At 41.2% G+C, this 26,583-nt stretch overlaps 4 protein-coding genes across 4 annotated transcripts; 1 reads left to right on the top strand and 3 right to left on the bottom strand.

The window, feature by feature from the left end:
• Positions 1-1,806, bottom strand: med28 (mediator complex subunit 28). Its single transcript, XM_069167195.1, has 5 exons — positions 1,634-1,806; positions 1,103-1,169; positions 904-1,016; positions 469-683; positions 1-318 (listed from the first exon to the last, which is right to left on the bottom strand). Exons 1-4 carry the CDS (start codon positions 1,790-1,792, stop codon positions 480-482), a joined length of 543 nt encoding a protein of 180 aa, XP_069023296.1. The 5' UTR covers positions 1,793-1,806; the 3' UTR covers positions 1-318; positions 469-479.
• A 516-nt stretch (positions 1,807-2,322) lies between these two features.
• lap3 (leucine aminopeptidase 3) lies at positions 2,323-8,290 on the bottom strand. Its single transcript, XM_069168094.1, has 13 exons — positions 8,100-8,290; positions 7,839-7,954; positions 7,382-7,436; positions 7,201-7,306; positions 6,954-7,113; positions 6,695-6,859; positions 4,079-4,237; positions 3,865-3,989; positions 3,668-3,756; positions 3,426-3,528; positions 3,144-3,223; positions 2,954-3,066; positions 2,323-2,847 (listed from the first exon to the last, which is right to left on the bottom strand). Exons 1-13 carry the CDS (start codon positions 8,184-8,186, stop codon positions 2,661-2,663), a joined length of 1,545 nt encoding a protein of 514 aa, XP_069024195.1. The 5' UTR covers positions 8,187-8,290; the 3' UTR covers positions 2,323-2,660.
• Positions 8,291-9,278: 988 nt separating this feature from the next.
• clrn2 (clarin 2) lies at positions 9,279-12,608 on the bottom strand. Its single transcript, XM_069167524.1, has 3 exons — positions 12,257-12,608; positions 10,857-11,036; positions 9,279-10,745 (listed from the first exon to the last, which is right to left on the bottom strand). The coding sequence occupies exons 1-3, from the start codon at positions 12,507-12,509 to the stop codon at positions 10,477-10,479; spliced, it is 702 nt and encodes a 233-aa protein (XP_069023625.1). The 5' UTR covers positions 12,510-12,608; the 3' UTR covers positions 9,279-10,476.
• A 1,611-nt stretch (positions 12,609-14,219) lies between these two features.
• Positions 14,220-26,279, top strand: tapt1b (transmembrane anterior posterior transformation 1b). The gene is made up of 14 exons (XM_069167477.1): positions 14,220-14,434; positions 16,054-16,184; positions 16,280-16,398; positions 18,107-18,269; positions 18,378-18,513; positions 19,319-19,416; positions 19,493-19,562; positions 19,743-19,823; positions 21,177-21,286; positions 22,340-22,399; positions 23,301-23,369; positions 23,461-23,537; positions 23,661-23,833; positions 23,917-26,279. The coding sequence occupies exons 1-14, from the start codon at positions 14,257-14,259 to the stop codon at positions 24,168-24,170; spliced, it is 1,719 nt and encodes a 572-aa protein (XP_069023578.1). The 5' UTR covers positions 14,220-14,256; the 3' UTR covers positions 24,171-26,279.
• Positions 26,280-26,583: the final 304 nt, after the last annotated feature.

The raw sequence follows: 26,583 nt of genomic DNA, 5'->3' as shown, positions 1-26,583 counted from the left end.
TTGAAAATACTCACAAATTTTATTTTTACAGTAAAAAAAAAACAAAAAAAAAAACTCTTCAATGGAAATATTTACATAAGTTGAAATATAACTGTGTTGTTCATTACAACTGTGTAAGTTCGTTACAGGTTGACAAAGGGCCTCAAACAATGGATGTGCTGTATACTCCTCTTTCGGGTTGAGGTCACATTACACTTTTGTCCAACAGATATTCACGCCATCTTCCATTTCATTGAAATAAATCCTGTACGAGTCACTGTTTCTCGAACCAGCCGTGTTGCACCCTCAGGTCAGAGGTCACCGTGGTTGAACTTGGGACTGTACAGAAGTGAGTAGGTTATTATTCAGTACAGTATTACTCTAAAAGACAAATCACTGAAGGGCTTTTAAGACTGTTTACAGTTCGTTTACGCGACACATCGGTGGGATAACAGCACGTTCTGAGTGTGTGGCAGTGTGTGTCTCTACCTTTTGGTTTGTTAGTTTGGTTTTAAAGGGGCGGGCGGCAGACTCGCAGAGGCCTGCTCCAAAAAGGCCAGCGGGCCGGGCGGGGGGAGGTCCGAGGGTTTACGATGCTGAACGCTGACGTCCTCCAGCACTTGTTGCCAGTGGTGTAGTTTGGTCAAGTGTTTCTGAACCAGCAGCTCTTTCCTCTGCAGCTCATTACGTAACTCTGACACATCCTGAAGTGAGATTAAAACATGTACTTAGGAGGAGAGCGAGCACATCAACAAAGGGAGAGGGATAAATAACACACGAGGGTTTTGTTTGGGATCACCTCTTGCATATAACTGGATGATTACGAGTAGTTTTCAATTGACAAATGATGGAAGTATGGAGGGGAAAGCACGTGGACGGGAGGTGAAGAGGACCTCTTTAAATGAGTGAGTATAACAGTTTTACCTCTTTCACCACCTGCTCTGGTTTCTGCACCGACAGCTGAAGCCTTTTCTGCAAGAAGAAGCACTCCGTCTGCCGAGCCACGTCCAGGAACTTCTGTATGCACTGGTCCACACCTACGATGAGCAGACAGATACTACGCGTTAATGTGCAGGTTATAGGAAGAGATGTGCTCCATAAAGACATACACGGGTTTACTTACCAGTTCGAATCTCCTCCTGGTCTGTTCCGTTAACATAGTCTTGGCTTACCAGCGATGCAAAACATGCCTAAAAAATAAATAAATAAATAAATAAATGGAAAGAACAACGTTAGTAAATTGGTTTTTAATGAGTGAGTGGTTAAAATAGTGAGTTGGGCATGTGTGGTTGTCAAAACTTCTACCACCTGATTCAATGAATAACAATGAAAACCAGGCGGTTTTATAAGGGAAATGAAAAAGTGTTTCCCTGAGAGAGAAACCAGCTTTCCAACCAAACTCGTGGTGAAGTGAAACTTCCTCTCAGAGGGCCTCAGGTTGTCCGAATCACGTGTCCCCGACCTCACGTGTCACTTGAGTGCAGACCGGGACACGTCGTCGTTAAAGTACCCGGTGTGCTCTTCACATTAAACCAAGAATACTCGATGAGACCTGGATTATAGTTGGTGTTACGACTTTACCTCTCAGCTAAAGCAGCTAACAACAGTTAGCACCCACGGCTAACAGACGCTAGCACGTCGGCCTCCTTCCTACCTCGAAGGTCGCCTCCAGTTCATCCACCAGCGTGTTGTTCCCCGGGGTCCTGGCAGCTCCACCGGGGAAGCCCGGCTGACCCGGTCCACCGGGACCCCCCACAGAATGAGCACTAGGAGGCTGCTGGCCGGAAAACATCCCACTCATGGACGACGCCATCTTGTTCTGAGGTTGTTGTTTTTTTTTTTTGTTTCCACGCTCTGCACATGCGCACAAGCAGCCTGATGTTCCCGTGTTCACATACTGTTGCTGGTCTCAGTTTTTCTTTATGATTTGGCCTACTTTCAGTCAAGGTAACTCTAACTGAATGCAAATTTATGTTTCAGGCGGAAGGCCATTTCTAATCCCAACATCTGTATTACCCTCTTTGCACAAGTCATGGTCTATAATGGTTTTCCCAGTTTGGTGTAGAAAATCCAGAGCCCTGACTTTGAAACCATCTAACACCTCTGGGGTTAATTAAAATGGCTAGCCTGACAAATGCAGCTGAATGGGAGCAAATCCCTGCAGTCAGGCTTCATAACTCCCGAAAATCATAAAACCAGAGGATTGGAGGCTGATGAAACATCATCTTCACGGCCGTGACTTTGAGATGAGTTGCTGAACAATCACATTATCAATGTAATGTTTGAGAGCCCACATACTTTCGATGATGTAGTGTTAATTCATGCATCCAATAACAACAATGGTAAAGATGTTTTTAGAGTTTATTCAAACATCAGATAATTGACTATGTAGGTACTACAAAGCTTTAGGTTTATCTGCTAAAACCAGAAGCTCTGGGGAGAACATTTGCATTACAATGAAGCCTAAAAACTTCTTCAACTGTAAACAGTGAATCTCCATCAGACTGTTTCACAAAATATTTTAATTAAATATTTATATCAGTTCTTCCAGTGAACTGTTTGACTCTGTGCGGACTTTAGTGCTTGGTGTTGAGCCCTCTGTCACTTTTCATCTGGAAAGATCATGTTTCATGATTTTGTGATGGTCTTGAAAGTGTGTGATCGGATTTTGCGTCCATCTCTCAGCCTTTGTGGGCCAGACCGGCAGCGAATTCCACAAGCGTACGTGTCGGCCTTCCAGACATGCCTTTCCTCAGGTAGGGGACTTCATCTTTGTTACTCATCACGCCAGCGATGTCCAAATGAGCCCAGTGAGGAGCTGTGACAAACTCCTTCAGGAACGCAGCGGCTGTGCACGCGCCACCAGAACTGGAAAGAAATGGACAAACACAAGTCATGTGGATGGAAACAGAACCACGAGCAGACTCCTCTGCTACTCTGACGCTTATGGAAGGAGCTGTAGCGAGATACGTACCGGCTGTACTTGCCGATGTTGTTGAGGTCGGCCAGCTGGCTGTCAGTCACCTGTCTGGTGTAGTGTTGGAACAGAGGCATCCGCCACACTCTGTCACCTGTCACAACACTGGCCTACACACACGCATACACAGTTGTCAACAGAGGAGCTGAGAGACGGAGACATTGTGGTTGCAGTGTGTCTGCAGTACCTTGTGCAGTTGCTCCCAGAGCCAGTCAGAATTTGTAAATACTCCTGTTGCTGCTGAGCCAAGAGCCACGTCCATAGCACCTTGGAGAGAGAAAATGTTTAATATTTAGTCATAATAGCTTTTAACTGTCCATATTTAACCGTGTAATAATCTCAACCTCGTTAACATCTAGTGCCACGGAAAACCCGAGGCGCTTTGATTGCCTCCGTGACAGAAGAACATGCTCACAGTACGAGTCATCAGGACTTAGTAAGTAGCAGGTAAATTTGATGTCACTCCCACCTGTTAGCGTAGCAACGTTAACAATGGCTCTGGGATTGAAGGTGTGTCCGTAACACAGAGCATCAGCGAGGACCAGTCTGCCCTCTGCATCCGTATTATCAACCTGAACATGGAGACAATAAAACCTGCTCATATATATATATTTACATATATATATATACACACACACACACACACACACACACACACACACACACACACGGCTGTATGAATGTGTCACCTGTCGTTACGGCTCCACCCACCTGGATTGTTTTTCCATTCTTGGCTGTTACAACATCTCCGGGTTTAGTCGCCTTTCCGCTGGGCATGTTCTCACACAGCGGGGCCAGACCTGAAGGAAACAGGGTAGTGAGCACTTTTTAAACACATGTTCAGGCTGTGTATTGTGAATCACAGAAAACAAATCCTGCAGGTTGGTATTTAATATCATGGGGCTCACCAATAATGTTGACCGGCAGTTTCAGAGCCGCTGCTGTGACGATGGACGCGCACACGGTGGCGGCTCCGCCCATATCAGCTCTCATTGCATCCATAGAAGGAGAAGGCTTCAGAGAAATACCACCGCTGCAGACACAGACAGAGGGGGCAGGTTTGTGTAAATGAGGTAAGATGTCTGATGTCTTCCTGACCGCAGCAGTGTGATGATGGTTCACCTGTCAAACGTAATGCCCTTGCCCACCAGGAGCAGCGGTGGCTGCTTGCTGTCAGGTGAACCGTTGTAATGCAGCTCGAGGAAGACAGGCGGCTCCTCTGAACCCTTCGAAACACTGAGGAAGGCTCCCATCTGCTGCTCCTCTATCCAAGCCTGGGATCTGCAGAAACACACAATTTATTAGACAAAAACTATTTTCCTTCATCTGCTCCTACAGTACAGAAGGATCTATGATCAGAATATATGTTGTTTTAAATTGTTATCTGTTATCAATAGCTGATAATACATTGTGTCCATTTGTTTTTGTGGTTTACAAGTTACCATGCAGAGCCTGGCTGAAGAGACACCCTTCACATTACAATGTCTCATGTTTCTGTCATGATTCTGCTAACATGGGTCAAACTTGTGAATATCTTTTGGAAATTTCTAAATAAAGGTTTCGACTATTCTCCAGGATGTAAAGTACATGAGAGTTGATTCAGTGCCTCCTGATAGGAAGCGGGGTGCAGCAAACATTTTCATTTGTTACAGGGAGGCTGTAGCTCAGTTGGTAGAGTGGGTTGAACACTAATTGGAAGGTTGGTGATTCGATCCCCAGCTCCTCCTGTCCACATGCCTAAGTGTCCTTGAGCAAGACACTGAACCCTAAGTTGCTCCCGATGGTGTACTATCAGTGTGTGAATGTGCTCCTGATGGCAGCACCTTGCATGGTGATCTGTCTCATTAGTGTGTGAATGGGAAACCCATGTTAAAGTGCTTTGAGACCAAAAGGTGATAAAGCGCTATACAAGTACTTACCATTTGTAAATCAATTAATTATTAGGTCCACATTATGCAAAAAAATTATAAATTCAAATCAAAGTATCCTTGAGTCCAAGGTAATATCTTAGAATTGCTTGTTTTTTTTCCAACAAATCAGACAACACCCAAAGAAATTCTATTTGCTGTGATGTAAAGCAGAAAAGAGCCACAAAACATCAGAGATGACAACCTGGAACAAGAGGATGTTTTGGATTTATGCTTAAAAAAATTAAGCAAGGAAACAAGTAACAAACGAGTCAAAAATTGATTGAGTAAATGCTTCAGCTCAAGTATGAAAGATTAACCCAATAAATACTCAAAGCTTTCCAAATATTGTATAGTAGACACAACAATGTTGTATGATTGTAATATACAATGTCTACACTCACTGCCACTTCATCAGGTGCACCTGTTCAGCTGCTCCTTAAAGCAAATACCTAAAAAAACAATCATGTTGCAGAAACTCGATGCATTTAGGCCTGCTGAAGTTCAAACCAAGCATCACAACAGGGAACAAAAGGGATTTAAGGGACGTTGTACGTGACAGGGTTGCTGGTGCCAGACTGGCTGGTTTAAGTATTTGACCTAATTTACTGGGATTTTCATGCACAACCATCTCTAGGGTTTACAGAGAACGGTCAGAAAAAGAACAAACATCCACTGAGCAGCAGTTCTCTGGGCGAAACGTCCTTGTTGATGGCAGAGGTCAGAGAAGAATGACCAAACTGGTTTGAGTTAATAGAAAGGCAAAAGAAACTCAAGTAACCACTCATTACATCCAAGGTATGCAGATGCTCTAAACGCACAACCTCAAAGCAGATAGACTCCAGCAGCACGTGACCACACTGGGTGCCTCTCCCGTCAGCTAAGAACAGGAAATGAGGCTGCAGTGGACACAGGCTCACCCAAACTAAACAATGAAAGAAGGGAAAAACATTGCCTGGCTTAATGAGTTTTGATTTCTGCTGTGACATTCAGTTAGTAGGGTCAGAATTTGGTGTAAACAACACGAAAGCATTGATCTATCCTGCTTTGTAACAACAAGTCAGGCTGATACTGTCGAGGTTTTCTGTTTTCTTCGCCCACTTTGAGTCCCTTAGTACCATCTGAGCATTGTTTAAATGCCACAGTCTACTTCTGTATTATTGCCATCCCTTTATGACCCCAGTGTACCTGTCTTCTAATGGTTACTTTCAGCAGGATAACATGGGAGTCACAAAGCTTATATAATTTCAGACTCACTGTTTCACTCTCCATTCACTGTACTCAGAAGGTCTCCACAGTCACCAGATCTAAATCACAATAGAGCATCTTCAGGCTGGAGTGGAACAAGAGATTCACATCATGAAGATGCTGCCAACAAATCTGCAGCAACTGCGCGATGTTATCGTGTCAATGTGGATCAAAATCTCTGAGGAATGTTTCAGCACCTTGTTAAATCTGTGCCCCAAAGAATTCAGGAAATTCTGAAGGCAAAAAGGAGTCCAACCTGGTACAGTAAAGGGTAACTAAAGAAGTGTCCAGAGTGTGTATAACTATTATTATAAACCAAATTATCATAAAACTGTATTAATATTTATTACACCAAGCAAACAGTTTGAATAATGCGTGTGTCCTATACTGCCTTGTCAGTAAGTACAGATATCTAAAATGCCCTTTAATGATGTGACAAATTAATATATGTCGTCGCTGCACTTCCTTCAACTGACAAACACATAACAGATAAATTACAAATGTTTGCACTGTGATTTTCTTTTTTTGAGTACTGTCTAAAGTAATGTCATTGATTATGAATAATTCTAAAGGATGTACAAACCTCTTATTTATTGTGACTCGTTCAGCGTGTGCAGCGAGTTTCTCTTCGATGGTGTTGGCAAAAGCAGTTGGGGTGACGTGATTGGCCGGCGCTTCCATGAGGAACCGGGCCAGGTTTTGGCCTTCTGCATACATGACACCTTTCTCCCAGCCGACCACGTTCGGACTGTGAACAATTACACACAGACAGAAAATAACATGATCCGTGTGATGTAGTATTTACCCGAATGTCAATGACCTGTGCAATCCAGTCGGACTACCTTCCATGAAGCCGTGTTGTTACTTTGGTCTTCTTCTTGGATTTAAGTTGGTCGTACTGAAACAAACCCAGAGCGGCCCCTTCTGCTGCCGACTGGGCGTCACCGCAGCCGTCCACCTCCACGTGGTTCACCTCCAGGTCCTGAAGTAACCGGCAGCCAGCTGAACACACACACAGACAAACGCACAGACTTCAGCCAGGTGCCGACTCAACATAAATCTGCATGTAGAAGAAGGTATGCGTCTTACTTGACACCGCCTGCCGGATGTTCTCCTTGCTGGTGTCCCAGTTTTCTGCCCCGCAAACACCCGCATTGTTCTTTCCCAGCCCGACTACTGCCACACACGGGAAGTCCTGGAGAACACACAGGGAAGGTCACTCTGAAGTTGTCAGCAGACGGTTTGTAAAGGTGATGTGAGACCTTGTTACCTTGTGAATTCCATAAAATATTCTGCTTTTGCCTTTCTTGAGTGCAGGTCCAGAGCTGGAAAACACAAAACAAACGTTTATTAAGCGTAACGACACTGCTCTGTAACAAGATGGTTAGAAACACTTTCTGCCTGATGTCCATCAGTTATACACTATTATGTTTTGCTCGTTTTGTATTATTGATACCAATGTTTAAGGACATACTTTTTTCTTTTCTAACACAGATTCATACAAACTCAGGTACTGACCTGATACCAGTCCTCTCTCCTCTTTTTCTATTTCAAATATTTTTCATACACAATGCAAATTTTGATCCCGTTTTGTTTCTAGAAGTTTGTGAAAGTATGTTTTTAAAATGGTTTGTCGTTGTGTGTGTGTGTGTGTGTGGGGGGGGGGGGGGGGTTTAAAGGTTTTGCCCTTACATATACGGTCAGTTTACAGGACAGCAGAAACTCACATTTTCAGCAGTTCTGAGAGTTTTCCAGACAAAGACTGATCGAAACCTGCTGCCGCCTCCGTCAGATGAAGGCTGCTCTCCTCTTCCTCCCCCTCAAACACCCCGAGGACCAGACCCTGCGGAGACACACGAAAACAGCGCTGTTTATTATCATGAGAAGAACAGATGCGGACCACCTCAACATACACGTGTGGTATTTGAACTTGTGGTTCAAACCTGTGCTGATCAGATGAAACTATGCTGTCAGCTTCAAATACTCACTTTTCTCCCGTTCAGGTGAGTCTGTGAGGCACAAAATGATCTGCAGTGGTTCGTCCGCACCGCTCTCCTCACAAGAAACATTGTCATCTGCTGCACATATACAAAACCGAAAAAAAATGATCAGGTCCGAAATTTAAAGGTCGTCTACGTCCCATGTGCAAAAGCAAGCTAAACGACCTCGCGTCGCATTTTCAATTGCGTCACCAACAAGCGACAAAGAAGGGCCTTTGCCGCCACCTAGCGACTGACCTTAGGAGAAACCTCCACTCAAAACGTGTCGAGAATTATTTTTCTTCTAAAATAATTAGCATTTATTACTATTAATTCGTTTTTGTCATCTCTATAGGTGATATAAAGCTGCCAAAACTAGGTGGCCATTTTGTGTAATGTTCATACACACTTTAGATGTTATGAGTCATAATTTGCTTATTATTCATAAAGAAGTGCTTATATGCAATATGGAAAAAAAAACAACATTGAAAATAGCTTCAATATAAGGTTTTACATAAGTCATGAATGAATTTTGATCATGCTTCGTCACATCTCTGCTTCTTTTAAAAAAAAAATTGTTTTACTTTGAAATCAAGACACTTTTATGTCTCCTGTCTACTTTAAACACTTGACTTCCTGCCCTTGTGTGTTCTTTTTCCCTCCAGTTCTTGTGCTCACCTGTGTATAATTGGCCTATCAGCACTGTGTAAGTTTTACTTCCCCCTTTTTCAACAGTCACCCCATTGTGTGCTGTGTTTACCTGAACCCTGAAGTAAACCTTGAACTTTGATTCCACTGAGTCGAGCACTGATTTCACTGTGACATATAGGCCTGCATAAAAAGTCCTCTATCATTTTTCATAGTTATAGCAGCAAAGTAGTTATAGGAGTAGCAGTAGTATTAGTAGTGCAGCAATTACTTAGGTTAACTATTACGGTTGTTCTGACTTAATTTAAATGACATTCACTATCTTTACAGTATAAATTTCAATTGACAGACATCTGAGAGACTTGCCTCATACTTGAAAGTTATTGGCGACATTATTTTTTGAAGTATATGGTATGTCATATATTGTAGACAGTATCTGAAGGAATAAATACAAAGCCTTGGTGCTGACAGATTGTGAATTTGACAAACGAGAAAGAAATTCATACAATAAGTAAATGTTTAATTGATATATGTAGCAAAGATAAGCTTATCAGATATTTGAACTCAAGTTTCTCTCAATGGAAGGAGGCATCTTGAAGAAAAACAATGAGAAGCCATACAGTCAACAGTGTGAGTGTTTAACTAGTGTATTACACATCATCAGTCCTTCAGCAATGCCCAAACTGATGTGCACAGACTTTTAAACATGAAAAAAATAGTTTGAATTTGAATAGCCTGCATACATGGCTCAGTACATAGACCTGAATGGGAAGTAAACACTTTTATCTATGCAAGATCATACATTATTTATTGCATGAACTCAGCAGCTCCAACTTCAACCATTAAAAATGTTTTAAATGGATCAATGATCATCATGCATAAATATACATCAAGAAAACATGTAAGATACTTAAAAAAACAAAAAACTGGATGTGGACCAAAATATTTGAGACTTTTCTTTGATGTCATGAAGTGACTAGTCTATATTACGTTGGATACATATAATGAAAAAAAAACAACCATGTAATTATATACATAACAACTATAGAATATATAGGATGTTTCTTGTTCAGCGGTGGAGTTTGAGATGGATGGTTAAGCTTTTTCAGTTTGATCTGCACAGAAACAAAATACAAAGACTCGCTTGTTCTGTCTCTTCTGTGATTTTGTGTCTGAGACTACAAGTCAGAGTGGCTCAAGTTTGGGTTTGATGAAGTCTGATCCATTAAGAGTCTGTCTCTGTCTGCACAGGAGATACTTCTCTGTCACCTGTATTTGCTTATAAGTGCTGTGACTCCCCTGGTTATGTATATTGCAACTGCTCGGCATGATTTCAGAGGACAATATAAAGGAACAGTCTGTGTTCTTTTAAATATTTTGCAGGATATCTGGACTGTTCAAACAACAAATCATCTGCTGTATTTACAGCAGGAGGCTTGAATTAGTTTCATGAGTCAAGGCTTTTTGATTGAACAACCCACTTTCCAGTTGATGTTTGAATCCTATAAACAACTCTTTCTGACAAATCAACATTTAATATCAGTGAAAACGTTAATGGTCAAGTAAAAATGTACATATAAATTAGTCACAAAGTTGTAATCGTGGGTTCAATGAGCCTAAAACTAATTTAGCCTACAAACTAAAGGGCACTGGCACTGTGTTGGTCTCACTCCACTGTGAGTCTTTGTGGTTTGCTCTTTTCAACCAGCATTGATACATATGCTCTATGGCTGGACCTTCAGTAGAGAAAGTCCAAAGCAGAGATGGTGGGTTCTTCAGGTTTCTTGATCTCTGGTTTAGGCAGCTTGATCCGACTCGAGGCAACCACTCCACAGACAGCAAAGTGAGTCCCAATGCTGCCTACACTGAGCCAGAAAGACCAATCTAGACTGTCGTCCAGGACGATGAGGACGAAGAGGTTCTCTCGATAGTTAGCCACCCGCTCGGTCAGACTGTGGTGTCTGACAGCTGCCAGGAAACACAGAACAGCCAGGGCACCAAAAAAAGCTGGAAACAGAGGAGGTGAAGAGACAGAAAAGATAGAGAAAGCAAGTTACAAAGTAGATGCAGCATCTATAAGAGATAATTCAAAGGAGATTTAAGGCCGTCTTTACGTACCAGCGATGAAGTTCCACAGATAGAGTCCCTTGTGCCCTTTGATGCTCTGGTAGGGAACCTTGCGTGCGTTGTAAATGCAGAAAGACAGACTGACCAGAGCGAAGCCCACAGCCACCAACAGGAAGAGAATCACCATCATGTGAAGGCCACCGTTCAGTGTCCTCACAAGTTTTGGGAAAACTGGAGACAGACAGAAACACACTTTGTCAGCACTGAGCCGGACTCAGAGTCAAGAAGAAATTGGTGCTTTATACAGTTAAAACTGAGGTTATGTCGGCTGTATTTTCTTGTAAATTGGTGGATTTTAGCATATTGGTAGTAAGCTTACACTTTGCTTCTTTTGGCCAATTCCAGTATTTTTTTTAATGTGTTCAAATTTGACCTCTTAGGTCAATTACTTAAAATTCAGATGCATCTTTCTGGCCTTCTTGGGTTTATAATCTCATGGCTTTGGTGTCTTATTGGAAAGTGCACACAAACTATTTCAATGGATTTTCAACATGTGTGGCATTGTGTTGAAAACTGCACATTTTAGAGTGGCCTTTTATTGTGACCAGTAATCATGTTGTTCAATCAGCATCTCAGTGTGTCATGTCTGTCAGGTGGATGGTTCATCTTGGAGAAAGGGAAGAACTCACTAACACAGATTTTAACAAATTTGTGAATACAATTTGTGAGAAAAACACCTTTTGTGTACATAGAAGAAATTTCCAAGTTTTTACTTCAACTTGTAAAAAATGGGAGCAAAAACAAGTGTTTCATTAATATTTTTCTTTGAGTGTGTTAACAAGAACATGTTTGGGGATTTCCGATTCTTAAGAATCACAGTGGCTGTGGTTTATTTATGGTTATTTGGTATTAATGTAATGACAAATGTTGGAATAAAACAATCTTATATGTGATAGCCTTTCCAAAAAAAAAACAAAGTCTGTGGTTTTATAAAAGTAATTAATAAATATATAAATATATGTCTGCAGTTGGAAGTGTATCAAGTTGTTGATTATTATTTTTTATTTTTTTAAAGGTCTTTTTCAACCTGCCAAAAGTCCTTTATAATGCTTCATAACGGATCTTGAAAGGACTAAAAATAAAAATGTAAGTCCTTTAACTTATTATTTGTCACAACTTAAATGTTTTCATGGTGCCTTATTAAAAAGTGGTAGGCTACCATGAAGTAATACAGGCAAAAAGAAAGGAAATCAGATAACAAAGAAGAACACAAACTTGTCCATCCTGTGAGTGTGTTTGTGTGTACAAAATAGCTGTCTTGCCAAACAATAGTTAAAAGCCTGACTAATGGTTGTGCAGCCGGTTTGTCTTCATTCTTGTTATTTCTTGCCCAACACTATAAACTCTTGGTCTCCAGACTGTTTTTGTAGAGCTTTCAGGCTGTATCTTACTGTAGATTTTGGAGCGTCTGTTCCCGAGCCCGCACTTCTTGGTCTTTCCTCCCTGGAACAAACCGTAGTAAATGTCCCCGATGAACTGCTCCAGCTCAGGATGGGAAGCGTTCACTATCTCCGCCCCGGTTTTACACAGGATCCGGCCGGTGACCCACCGCTCCGTGGCCAGGGCCACCACCAGGAGCACCACCGAGCCGACGCAGAGAACCGAGGCCACCGAGAATGTTATCCGTTTCCACAGAGAAGGCATCTTACGAGCCCATGGTGCCCCGAGAGAGGTAACACGACGCCAGACAGCGACCGCGGGACGCGCTCGGCGATCACCATGAGTTTATCCTAAGGCTTGAAAAACCCAAAATAATCATAATCGGTGCTCTTGGTGCGATGTTGCATGTACAAATGCGTGTCACAAGACAGGAGAAACTGAATCCATGGTGGTCAAAGAGATCCCTTACCAGGAGAAACTCTATCCGAGTCCTGCGCGCCTGGTTCCTGCTCCCTTTCTCCCTCACTCCTCTGTATTCATGACATGAATTAGCCTTTGCAATTCGGCCTTTGGATGCAGACATGGATCATCTTAGACCTTAGTGACGACTGTATAGCTGTAAAACCATGTAAGCGCCATTAATTCTGTCGGAATGGCAGATGTGGTTTATTATAACACAGAACCTAAAGGTCAGTTTAGAGTATTAACCAAGGGAAATCTATCTATCTATCTATCTATCTATCTATCTATCTATCTATCTATCTATCTATCTATCTATCTATCTATCTATCTATCTATCTATCTATCTATCTATCTATCTATCTATCTATCTATCTATCTATCTATCTATATTTTGTTTTACAGGATAAGATTTCTCATTTGAAACATGAAACATGAACCAGATTTAACTAACAGTGCCATATGTTTTCCATTATCTCACACCACATCTTCTTTTGTTACTATTGTTGCATGTTGTAGGCCGGCATGTTTTGATACTCATTGTTATTGTTATATTTTGGAGTATAGTTGACTAATTTTACATTTATTTTTTCTGAATGACTTAGTAGGCCTACCTGATTGGAGCTGCAACTAATATGTTATTTTGAACATGCTTTTTAGGGAACTTTTAAAAGCCCAATAACCACTGCCATGATAGGTGGACCCTGATCTTGAAGGAGAAATAAATCATTTATCAAACAGCTTTTGGGTGATACATGGTGCATAGGGCAAAATCAACTTCTGTTCAAATTATTTTATCACCGGCAAAATGGACTTGTATCATATTCCAGAATAATTTCCAGACAGTGCAGGCCATGAACTTCGGGGGCCTCAGCAAAGCTTCGTCCACCAGACAAGATTTTAAGATTATAGGGAAAAAAGCAAGAGCTTTGTACTTTGCTTTAGTGGTGCAGATTATTAAATTGTTAATTAATCATAACAAAAACGAATTACTCAGTTGTTTTGCAGATATCATGCCACATCAAGAGAAATTGTTAATTTGGGTATCCTTAAAGGCCAAGTCCACATACATTAATACAAAATCTAAAACTCTTCTTTTTTTGTTTGTTGTCTCATTATAAAGGCTATTTCAAAGAAAGCATTCACTTTTAAAAAAAGGGTCAAAACTTGTGTTGAAATATTGTCAGACGTTACATTTCTCGAGCCCTTTATTTTGTTTTATTGTGTTTATATACTTTCTTTTGCATTATTGTACGTGACTATTTATGCCTTTTTACGTTATATTTATCTATTGACTGTCATTAAAACAAATTTAATCAAGCTGTCTTATCTGCTTGTTGTACACTGTTTTTGTCACCAAAGATCTCGGTGGAGTGTAAGGCAGTCAAGTCATTAATAATTTAACCAATTAAACAAAACGCGAAAGGTAGTTCCGAAGCTTTCGACGCCATCTGCCGGCAAGTCGGTAAAACTACAGTGCGTGATGACGTCAGAGCGCGTGACGCTTGATGCGAGTCTCCCTGGCAGCGGCAGATGAGAGCGTTTGGTGAAGATGGCGGACTCGCTGTCGTCAGGTCTCGGGGAGGAGAAGGAGAAGGAGAAGGAGGGCAGAGAGAGGGACAGAAAGGCGCCCAAAACCGAGAGGAACAAGGAGAAAGACGGAGTCACAGAGACGCTGGGCTTTAACGATAAGAATGGCGGCAGCATGGGAAAGAAACGTAACCTGTCAGGTGAGGGCTAGCCTCGTTTCCACAGCCGCGGACCCCCCCCACCCTCCCGGTTTGACAGCGCATGCTAGCTGCTCAAGTGTTGATGTACTATTTGTGAATTTACTGGCCGATCCAGCTTTTGGGGGGTGAGATCACGTGCACGGAGAGGTGCTTGAGCACGCAGTAGAAAATTGCAGTCAGCTGAGCCTGTGCAGCTCCGGGCGCTGCTCCCGAGTTTGCACTTGATCTGTCGCTGCCGCCTCAGCTGCTGTTGGACACACCGAGGTGAAGCTGCAGTGACGCCGGGTGGCTTCGTGGTCGTTACGTGCATGTGGAAGTGAATTAGCAGCCGGATTTCCGCCGGTCAGCGTGACGGTACAGCTGCGTGTGTCCATGCTCAGGTCCAAACAGGCCACTCGGCTTCTCTGTCAAACTGTTCGCACATGCGCACTAAGGCGGTACATAATGCATGCAGCCAAAAGTTTATGGACACCTATGTACATATCACAGACGTGGAAAAGACTGGCCCTTTTTTCTTTTCTTTTTTTTTTTTCTTTTTCCTTTATCGTAGGAACAGTGGCCGAGGAACCATTCATTAGACATGATTTTGGTATATTTACATTAACAAGCATTCTTCCACCCTTGATTTTATGTTCACATTTTTCTTAATTTACTCATTAATGCAGCAAGAGCAGAGATGGCCCTACTTGTATCCCTGCTATATGTTTACACTTTCCATAATGCAACTTGACACGGCTTTTTATTGGATCCTTCTCGCCTGCTGCACGTCTTTTAAACTCTGCACCCCCGGTTTATAAACAAAGCCAAAACTGCATGGATAACCCTGATTTATAAAGCTCCTCCACAGCCAGAAGAAGACGCATCGTTAGATTGCTCTCATTTCCATATGAGGAGAAACACTAGTGTTGTGCAGTAATTGGATCACGGTGAGAGTCTATTGGAGAGTTTGAACATTGATGACAATGGTTTGATCCAAATAAAAGATGCAAGATCGATGTGAACAGATTAATCAATATGCATTTCTAACTAAATATGTACAGCTTGGGTAAAAGATGGATCTACTGAACACATCAGCCGACACCTTCAACAAACTATAAAGTTTAACACCGTTTTAAACACGAAACAACCCAAAGGGAGTCCTGACCTGACCTCCACCCCATCCAACACCTTAACAACTTTGGGATGAACTGGAGCTCCCCTTGTGAGCCAGGCCTTATCGCCCAACATGACTAGCCAAGCTCACTAATGCTCTTGTGGCTAAAAGGGAGCAAATCCCTGCTGTCCAAAGCGTTGTGGGAACCCTCTCTGCAAACTGGAGGCTGTTGTAGCAGCAGATCATTTCCCATGTTTGGGTTTTTGTGCAGCTAGTTCCTTTGTGAATATGAATTTTAAAGGATGTGGTTTATTATTACGTAAGGATTCCTCATTGTTTGAAGTGATAAAAGCTCACGCAAGCAGCCGCTGTTTATTTTTACATTAAGTCACCAGAGAGAGATCATTGGGAGGTGACATTTCCTTGAGCTTGGCAAGTGATGGTGACAAGCTCAAAGGAAATCATAAAGAAGGATTTGTTCAGTTTGTTATGTCAATGCTTTCCCTCCATCTGTGTGTGTCTTCAGACCTTTCTCTGGTCAGATTTATAACTACTGAGCTCACCAGAGGCTACTTCCTGGAACACAATGAGGCCAAATACACAGAGCGCAGAGAGAGGGTCTACACCTGCCTCCGCATCCCCAAGGAGCTTGAGAAGGTGAACACACAAAACACTTCAATTACAATAGTTAGCATACAAATTTGAATAATTGTCACAAATAAATACACGTTTTCCTTTTTCTCTCTCTTTAGTTGATGACATTCGGCTTCTTCCTGTGTCTCGACGCCTTTCTCTACGTGTTCACTCTGTTGCCCCTCAGGGTGATCCTGGCCCTTTTAAGACTCATCACGGTGCCATGCTGTGGCCTCAGGTAACCTAAATGCTCAGGTCTTAGGAATACGTGTTGAAATTAATTTCCTGAATAGATGGATAGTTACTTTATTTATCCCGCAAGGATAATTTTCTTTCACTACAGCAGCATTTATAGATACAGGTAAAGCAATAAAAATAACGGAGTAAAAAATATTTAATATAAAAATGCACACTATATACAATAGAAATAGAATAATAAATTAAACTAACTAAATAATAGTGCAAAGATTTAAACAAACAAACAAACAACCAACAGTGCAACAGTGTTACAGTTGTGAGATTAATTTGGCCAGAGGTGAGTTATTGTACAGTCTTACTGCAGTGGGCAGGAATGATCTCCTGTATCTGTCCTTGTGACAGCGGAGCTGGAGGAGTCTGTCCCTGCAGCAGGTGGTGGAGGGAGGTCAGGGTTATCCAATATGGATAATAGATTCCTCAGCGTCCTCCTCTCCACCACCTTTTCCAGACTGTCCAGATTGCAGCCAATGATGGAATCGGGCCTTCGTAACCTGTTTGTTAAGTCTGTTGGTGTCTCCGGCTCCAACGCTGCTCCCCCAGCAGACTACTAGAAGTACAGTTCACTGGCCACAACAGATTGGTAGAACATCTCCAACATCTTGATGCACACATTACAAACACATTTCATTGGCCATTAACTAGTAAGAGTTGACTAATGTTTAAAAGCTCTTTTTCAGTGCAGGTTTTAGATCATGCATGAAGATTTTAATCCACACCACTCTGATACAATTTGAACAGTTTAGTTAGTGAGTCATAAAAGGCTTTATTTATGCCACAGATTGTATTAGATATCATTATTGTATGTTGTGTGATGTACAGATATTACATCCACTCACTCTGTTATTGAATTGTTGGTTCCATGAAACATTAGAATTTAGTAAAGAAGGCCCAACAGGATTTTCCAGAGCCCATGGTGATGTTTTCAGTCTGTCTAACAGTACAAACCTATTTAGTTTACTGTGTACCACAAAGACAAAGCAGCAAATCCTCCCAGTGTCAAATGTTTTGATGATTATGAGATTATGCAAAAGTTTCAGATCTGGTTCTTGACTGAATGTTTTATCTCTAAAGGAAAGTGTTTGAACGTCGGTACAAACTGTTGAACTGATCGATTATTTAAGTTATTTGTTGATCAGTATAACATTAATCAGCTCAGTTATAATAAATATAGATTACTTTAGTTATTTTTTAAGAAATAATCTCACGTGAGGAGTCGTTCCTGTTCTCTGTTTTGAAAACAATGTAAACAGAATACTTTGTGGTTTCCACTTTAACTTTAATGTTTAATGTTCCTTTAGAATTTGAAGATGTAACATTTTATTTAGATTTTTTTTTTTATTATTATTACTGTTAGACATTTTTATTAGTTTACTTTAAAAAATGTTATGCAAAAATAATCATCAGTTGCGGCCTGAGTGCAAATTTAATGACGATCTTCACGTTAATATTTGAAAACTGTGCAGCGTTGTTGTTAACCTCTAGAGGGCATCAGAGCTCCATCTGACTTTAACTCAGATTAAATAGACGCTAATAACCTGAATTCTGTTGCGCTGTTCTTCTTTATCCTCTTGAAATTTCCTTCTGTGAACATTATTTTTTTATCTGTAATGTGTGTGTGTGTGTGTGTGTGTGTGTGTGTGTGTGTGTGTGTGTGTGTGTGTGTGTGTGTGTGTGTGTGTGTGTTTTAGTGGCTCCCGCTTGCTCCAGCCAGCCCAGGTGTGCGATGTGCTGAAAGGTTTCATTATGGTGCTGTGTTACTCAATGATGAGCTACGTGGATTACTCCATGATGTACCACCTCATCAGGGGCCAGTCTGTTATCAAACTCTACATCATCTACAACATGTTAGAGGTACAGTCAGATAATGCTTCCTAATCATTTTAACCGATTGATTGATTGATTACACTGTACGATCAGCCACCCATCAGCTCTGTCTTCCTTCCCTTGTCGTATTGTCAGGTGGCGGACCGCCTCTTCTCATCATTTGGCCAAGACATCTTGGATGCTCTGTACTGGACAGCCACAGAGCCCAAAGAGAAGAAGAGGGCGCACATCGGCGTGATTCCTCACTTTCTCATGGCTGTGCTCTACGTCTGTATCCTCACTGTTGTTGTTGCAGGTCTCACGTGAGCTGACAAAGAAAGAGTGCAGGATATAGGAACAACACTCCCATAGTCGGTCAGTCAGACAACAGTTCATCTGCAACAATGTTAATAATCAGTCAATCAGCTAAGTAAATGTTTTTTAGAAGTTTTTTTCATACAAACGTAGCAAGGCGTGCATAAAAATTCACATTTCAAAAAATGTTAAAAAAGAACCCAGTAAAAACAAAATTAAAGATAATGGCTGGAAGACACAAAAACAGAATGCATGTACAAAATGGGCTTTAGTCACAGGTGAGAAGTAAAAAGTCACGTATCACTTAAATGATCCATATATGCAATACAAGACACAAATGAAATATATTACCGAAACATACAGAATTAGGGATGACAGTTTGAAACGGCAGGAAACGTAACTCTTTCAAAATATGTTAAGAGTGAAATATGTTTTCTTAAAACTGGTAGATGATCCTCTTAGTGCACATAATGGAAATGTCTCCAATCCAAGTTTGATAGGAGGGTTTAAGCTTCAAAATTTCAGTTGTTTCTGATGTTCTTTGTCTTCTCTCATAGTAAACTGAATATGTTTTGGTATCAGAAAAAAAAAAGTAATTTGAAGGTGTCTGCCTGAACTGGTGATTCTTATTTTTTTCAATGATAGAATAATCATTGGTTGCAACTCGGCTCAGCTTGACTTCTAACTAGTAGAGCATATGAATAGTTGCATAACACGCAGCAGGATGTCTTTTTTCACTCTCGTCCTTCCACGACAGTTTTCCTCAACATGTCTTTATCTAGTTCTTCATGCCATCCTCATCATGGTTCAGGCCACCACTCTCAATGTTGCCTTCAACTCCCACAACAAGTCTCTGCTCACCATAATGATGTCAAACAACGTGAGTATAAAACACAGACGTGATAACTGCGCGCGGCGCTGGCAGTTTTGTCATAATATTATGGATCTGTTTGCAGTTTGTGGAGATCAAAGGAAGTGTGTTCAAGAAGTTTGAAAAGAACAACCTTTTCCAGATGTCTAATAGCGGTAAGTGGTGAATGATATGTAAAACAGATACAATCCACAAACATCGTAATTTAGTTTGGACAGTTTGTACCTCAGCCTTTGAACTTGACGGTTTAGTACAAGGTAAATTTGCGAAATCAAGCTCGGCCGCAGTGAGCAAAAAGTAGGTTAATCCAGGATTGATTTGTTTGTTTCCCACAGACATAAAAGAGAGGTTCACTAACTACATCCTCTTGCTCATCGTCTGTCTCCGAAACATGGAGCAGTTTTCATGGAACCCAGGTAACTGATGCAGCGCTGTGCAAGCAATGTGACAGTATTGAAAGCTCTGCAGCTCACACAGTTGTATTGTACACATGGGGCATGATTTACTAAACGTTTGCGTGTATAAAATCACGTGCTAACTCCACACCACCCGCAAAAAAATATCCAAGCTGATCTACTGACGACGTGCAGTGAGGATTGCAGCTTTCAAATTTGCAATTTAACACACGTTGTCCATTTTGCGTGTTTGCCTGCATGCATATGTAATATTGGGCGTTTCTACCTGAAAGTGCAAAATACTGGGAGGGGAAATTGGAATACATAAATTTAGCATCTGAAATAATATTTACTAAACCTCAAAGTAGAAATAGGAGAATTGATTGCGTGTTTACTTTAGTACGACTGAAAGGAACGTATTACTCAGATGCGCAAATCTGGAGAGACGACTGCTCTTATTGTGGTGAGAAGGAGACGCAGAGAAACTAAAGAATACGTAGAGAACGAGGTTTTATACCTGTGGAAACATTTCTGAGATGACAGAAGGAAAAGATTATTCAGACATATCGTCTGTCCAGCGATGACTTTTCTGAGTTATTGAATGAACTGAATGATGATTGACAGCCAACAACAAGGAGGAGCCACGAAATACCAGCAATGTCAAAACTATTTACGACTCAGCGTTTTCCTGCCTCTGAGTCATGTCAGCGTATCGCTGCTTGGATGTCCCACCAGTCCCGTTATTCAGGTGTGCTGTCACAGGTCCTTAATGTGTCCCGCAGAATTCACAGGTAGCTTCATGAGGTTCACGAGCACTCGAGAGGCACTGAATGAAACTAATTCACCTGCTCATCACAGAAAGATCTGGACCTGCTGATCAGTTTGTTAGAGGATCTCATCCTTATTTGCTGACGTTTTATTATTAGGTCTTTTTTTCCGCCTTTTTGTTTTCCCGCAGTATTGACTTTCTTGCTAATAATCTCCTATATAGCGTTTTGTTTTTGTTATATTTTTATTTCTTAATTTCAGTGGGATCAGATTTCCTTTTCCTTTTGCGGTCGCTCTGTTTTCAACTGCTAGAATCACTTTAATACACACAAACCCCTCATTTAAATACAGCGATTTGCACCTGATTTCAATGACGCAATCACTCTTAGTAAATCACCCGCAAAACGGGTGTACATTTTTTTTTTTTTTAAACGTTTGAAGAAAAAAAAACCACGCAATTTAGTATCCTTTATTTGAGATCTTAGTAAATCAGGCCCATACAGTACTCCTCACTGGACCATCATGAAACAGACTCACTCTTTTCTTTTTTAACTAATGCTGTATTCAACAATTACACTGATTCGCTTTTGATGTGTTTGTTTTTAGACCACCTGTGGGTGCTGTTTCCAGATGTAGTCATGGTGATAGCGTCGGAGGTTGCCGTGGATGTTGTCAAGCACGCCTTCATCACCAAATTCAATGACATCAGTGCTGACGTGAGTCCTTTCTGTGTACTTTCACAGTTTTTTTTCGTTTGTTTGTGGAAAGTGTAGAAACTAAAGAAGCAACCCTGCTTGACAAAATCTGAGTTTGCTTAGTTAAAGAGCTCTTTTGCTTGTTTTTTCTCTCTCTTTATTTCCAGGCTTTTAGCAGTTAGTTTCATATTAAGTTTGGAAATTCAGAAGTGCCATTATTCGCATGTTGCAAACTCACAGGTTGTTACATCTTTACATATTTCAGGACCATTTTTATGGAAATGAATAGTTTTATGAATTCGACTTAGCGCCGAGAGCTGCTGAATAATCTCTTAACAAACACTGGCCAGAGTGAAATTCCCACTGCTCCAATTTGAATGACAACAGCCCATCCTGAATCATAGACAGCACAAAGCCTCTGGATTGTCACAGTGTTAACCAAGATACCAATACCATACCTGGTTAACTACATCCATTTACAAAGGCCATGAGATGCAGCTAAAAGCACAGGAAGTGGACTCTCAACACTAGATGTGACAAACTCGTGTTTTCTTTCTTCTCTGGTTCTCCGTCTCTTTTACACTGTCTATAACAGCCAGCGTACACTACGTACTACAGTGTCATTTCATCCTGACCTCTGGCTTCTTGCCCTCTTTATTCCATCCTGCTTTGTCTTCCTCTTTGATTTCCTTAAGGAGTTGTAACCATGGTTAAGTAACATAAACCAATCCCACAGGAAGGGATAAACCCTTTACCTCTGAACTGTCAGACCTAATCACACAAACCTTACTCGCGTTGTTAGTGTTCAAGCACTTGTGAATCTGCTGGCTTTAAGAATTCAGTATTTTCTTCTGCCACTACCCCAACAGCACTCTCACTTTACATTCGTGCGCCACAGTAAATAATAAGCAGATAAACTAATTATGAGACTTCAAAGTAAACAATTTTCCAATTATCACCCTTCATCATTGCAACACAGACACCCTCTACTCAGTAAATGTACTTTTTTTTGTTGATATTTTGATGTTTCGGCTTTGGTTGATAAATGTTGCGATACTCTTTGTTATTTCCCAGGTATACGGAGAATACAGAGCCAGCCTTGCTTTTGACCTCGTCAGCAGTCGACAGAAAAATGTGAGTGAAAAGAGTTCAAATAATTAGCTGTGTCTCCAGCAAACTGTTATGCAAAGTCTACACACACACACACACACACACACACACACACATATATATATATATATTTACTTTGTTAACATAACCTCAAAAACCTTCCTAAACTTCCATCTGTGAGCAAAAAGTAGATGAGTGTCTAGAAGAATTTCTCAAACCAGGGGTCACGATCCCACTCACTTGTTATGAGCACAGGGACACATAATAGTCATATATTTATATATATGTGTCTGATACACTGACACACTGTGCAGATCAATTCAACTTTGAGAAACTCTTAACTAGGGGTAGAAGTTCTGGATAATATCTTCTGACACCGTTTCAAAAAAAAATTATATAACAGCATAACCATATATAAAATGTTCTGGGAACTCATTTGTGAAACTGCTGGTCAGGGTGGCAACTCAAGACCCTGAAATAAAAATAAAATAAAAAAAGAATCAGGTAAATGGATGAAACACTGCTTGTGTTTCTCAGCCTTTATAGTTTATATGTAAAATAATGTTGAATGTGTTTTTGTTTAATCCAGTCAGTCAGAATCCTGCAGCTGTACCAACCATGATCAAATACAGCCGGAGCTTATGAAGATGTAAATCACAGGGAAAAATCTGATGGTCAACACATTCATATTCCCAGTCTTTCAAATGTAGATTTTCCATTTTGCCATTGTGTATTCTGCGAATGCTTTTGCAGCCGTTATTTATTTATTTTTTTTAAATGTTGAGGAAATATCCAGCCATCTTTTTCCTCATTTTGTCATAATTTGAAATAAACATTTTTGAACTGAGTAATTCATTAGTTAAGGAAGTAGAACAATGCTGCCTGTTGATGCATTTAGATAATAATGTGTGAAATGTGTCCCCAGGCCTACACAGACTACAGTGACTCAGTATCCAGAAGAATGGGCTTCATCCCTCTTCCTCTAGCTCTGCTGGTCAGTCATTCTTTCTGAACATATCTGTATCTATTGATGAATGATCGAGTGTTTGTGTGATCTGATGATGTGTTTGTGTTTCTCTTTTCAGCTGATCAGAGTGGTGACCAGCTCAGTGAAGATTCAGGGTTCACTGTCCTTTATGTGTGTGCTGCTCTTTTACCTGGGGTAATTACTGATAATATGTCTGCAGCGTTTTGAGTTCCGTGTTTCCCTGATGTTCCTATTTTCACAGATTTAACTTTAAAAATATCTTTCATATCCGCATGTTGTGTGTGTCTTTGTGAGCAGGATGATCACCCTGAAGGTGCTCAACAGTATCGTCCTGCTGGGAACGTCTTGTGTGTTCGTCAAAGAGGCCAACATGGAAGAAAAGCTCTCCGACCCTCCACCCTCTGCGGTCTCCAGCCGTGCAAACTCCAAAGCTCACCGGACCAAACAAGTTCCCACCTCACCACACCAAGGTAGCTCAGTCCCTCTCTCTCTCTCTCACTATGGTGGATTTGTGTTTATATCCTCCTCTGCTCATTAACTCTCTTTCCAACAGAACCCACAGTTGACAAAGGAGGAATACCGTTGGCATCAGACATCTCTCAGCCCACCGCCATGGCAGAGAGCGCTGCCCCCACTCTCCCTAAGAGTGACTCGGACAAATTCCTGACGACGCCGGACGAGGAGGACGATGACAAGATCATCAACGCTGACACGGGGCTGGAAGGAGATGGACTCAAAAACAGAACACCCAAGAAAGACTTGCTGGAGATCGACCGCTTCACCATCTGCGGCAACCGAATAGACTGAACGCCATCGGAACAACCAGTCAGTGCAGTGTCATGGCAACGCAACGTGGTTCAGGGATCAGACACGTGTCACGGAGCATGCTCAGACCTGACTTATTCCTGTGCACCTGACCCCTCGAGTATTTATTTATTTATTACTGACAAAACCAGCCAAGGCATAAAGCTGTTACTACAAGTGTCAGAGGCGGCGTCAGATGTTTTCAGCTGGTCCGATGAACCAAGAGGAATCTGGCGCTGGGCCGCGGTCGTCATGGCGACATGAAGAGATGTTGTAGAAGAAGACGATGGGGAAAACATGGGTGGAGCAGACCACAAAGAAAGAAACACAACTGCATATGTGAAAACATGTGTGATCATAGGAACATTACAGCTGGACTGTGCAAAGTGTGTGTCCAAAAGCACAATCATGTGTACAGCGAGAAGTTGTTTTTAAAAGAGAACAAAACTTATACATTTTTAAACTTTTTCCTTTTTTTATTTCGAAAATCAGACAAATTTGAAGTTTTTAATGACGTATCTCAGATCTTTTTTTCTAAATCGACCCGTTTCAGCTTCAGGACTAAGACTCACAGTCACGCAATGAAATCCCAGCCGCTCTGCAGACACACCCACCAACACACGTTCAGATAGATCTCGTTTAGGTTGCGTTACTGTGACGACGCCAGGTGCAGTCCCAACACGTTAAACATGACAGCAGCGACACTGAGAGCAGTTTTGCATGAGCGCATCATCTTCAGTTGGGATGTTTGTTTACACAGTTTGGTGACTTTACCTTGTAGACACAGATAAAAGTTGGAGGTTTTAGTGTACTGCCATTTGTGTTGACATTGTTACTTTGAAGCACTGAGGACGTTGTCAAGACGCTCGTCAAGACGTTAGTATTTATTTTGAGGTGGCCTCTGAACTCAGACAGGTTTAGGACATATTTTACTTTTATTTCTTTTATTTTCTCTCATGAAATATGCCTAATTTGTGACCTCATCATTCAAGCATGTAGCCTGCCGATAATCATGACAACCACCCAGGCGTGCAGCATTTTTTTTTATGTTGTAAACCGGTCTGATCTTTAGATTTGCTGTGCGTGCATCAACGTAAACATGTTTTCCAATTCCTCACTACTCTGAATGAGTGGTGTGGAGCATCACAGAAAGAGTTGGCAATCCTGCAGGAGCGCTACAAAAACAACTGATATGCTTTAAAGAAAGTGGCTAGTGTTTGTTGTTGTTGGCTGCTGGTTTTGATTATAGAAAGAAGCTCGCGCTACAGTAGATGTTCATGTATCAACTGGTCTTAATTGCTTTGAAAGCTTTTGTTAAATCAATAAGCATATCAACTCAGCCCTGGTTTTTCCTCTCCTGTATTTCTTAATCCAAAAAGAAATGGGTTGCCAAGAATCTCTGCTCAACGTGTCCTTTTTGAACCAAAATGTAAGTTTTATTATAAAAGATATAGAGTATATGTTAGTGTTGTTAGTCTAAGTTATTTTTTATAAAAAAAAATAATGTGTTTATATTTTTCTTGTTTATTGCAAAACAAGGCAGAAAATTAATTAAGTCCTGTTCCTGCCTGGAGCAGAATTAGGGTTGCAACTTTGGTTGAAAAAGTCTTTGACACCATGAAGTCTCAGCAGCAGGTGCAGAGGACAAGTGATGGACATGGTGCAGGTTTCTTTATCATGCTGCGAAGACTTCTTCACGATTATAAATATGATTTCAACCTTCCAGAAGATTGGAAAGTTTTGTTATTTGACCTTTTTTTTTTGATTTCTCAAACATGACCAGGTATTATCAAAACAAGATGTTTATCTTAATTGAAAGGTTAATACATGAGAGGCACGACCAGGAGCCGAGACAGTCAATGAAGTGAAATACATGACCTGTGAAAGAAGGATGAAGAGAGTGACTGCATCATGATAGTGTGTGTGTGTGTGTGTGTGTGTTATACCGTGTGAGAGGTGATTTTCAGTGTGTGGATGGATGTCACTACCTGAAGACGTGCTATTTGTGTGAATCAGGTTTTATTTTTATTTTTATTTTTCATGTACAAGCCACCTGTGTAATGCATCTCCTCACATGGTAGAAGGAGAATAAAACAAGACTTTGTTTTGTAACCCTTTTTGCTCTCTGTTAGTGTGTTAGTGTGTGTGTGTGTGTGTGTGTGTGTGTGTGTGTGTGTGTGTGTAAGCACGGGAACAGTGGCGGCCGTTTCATTGAAAGGAGTCACAGCGGTCTCTGTTAACAGGGAAAACACTGCAGGCCACTGTTCCCCCTGAATGGACATTTGGAGGGGGACTCTGTCATCACACACTTTCACACACTGGGGGGCTTTTTTTCTGAAGGCCCAGCTCTGATAAATTATCTTATTTATATTTAACCAGTTTAGTGTTGTCTAAAATGCCTTGTGGGCAGGTAAGA

Source organism: Embiotoca jacksoni, unplaced genomic scaffold (assembly GCF_022577435.1).
Source record: "Embiotoca jacksoni isolate LCO1_2020_lvr unplaced genomic scaffold, fEmbJac1.0.p SCAF_4, whole genome shotgun sequence".
Taxonomy (NCBI): domain Eukaryota; kingdom Metazoa; phylum Chordata; class Actinopteri; family Embiotocidae; genus Embiotoca; species Embiotoca jacksoni.
Note: the sequence above shows the minus strand (reverse complement) of the source record. Positions and strands in the feature narration are given on the sequence as shown.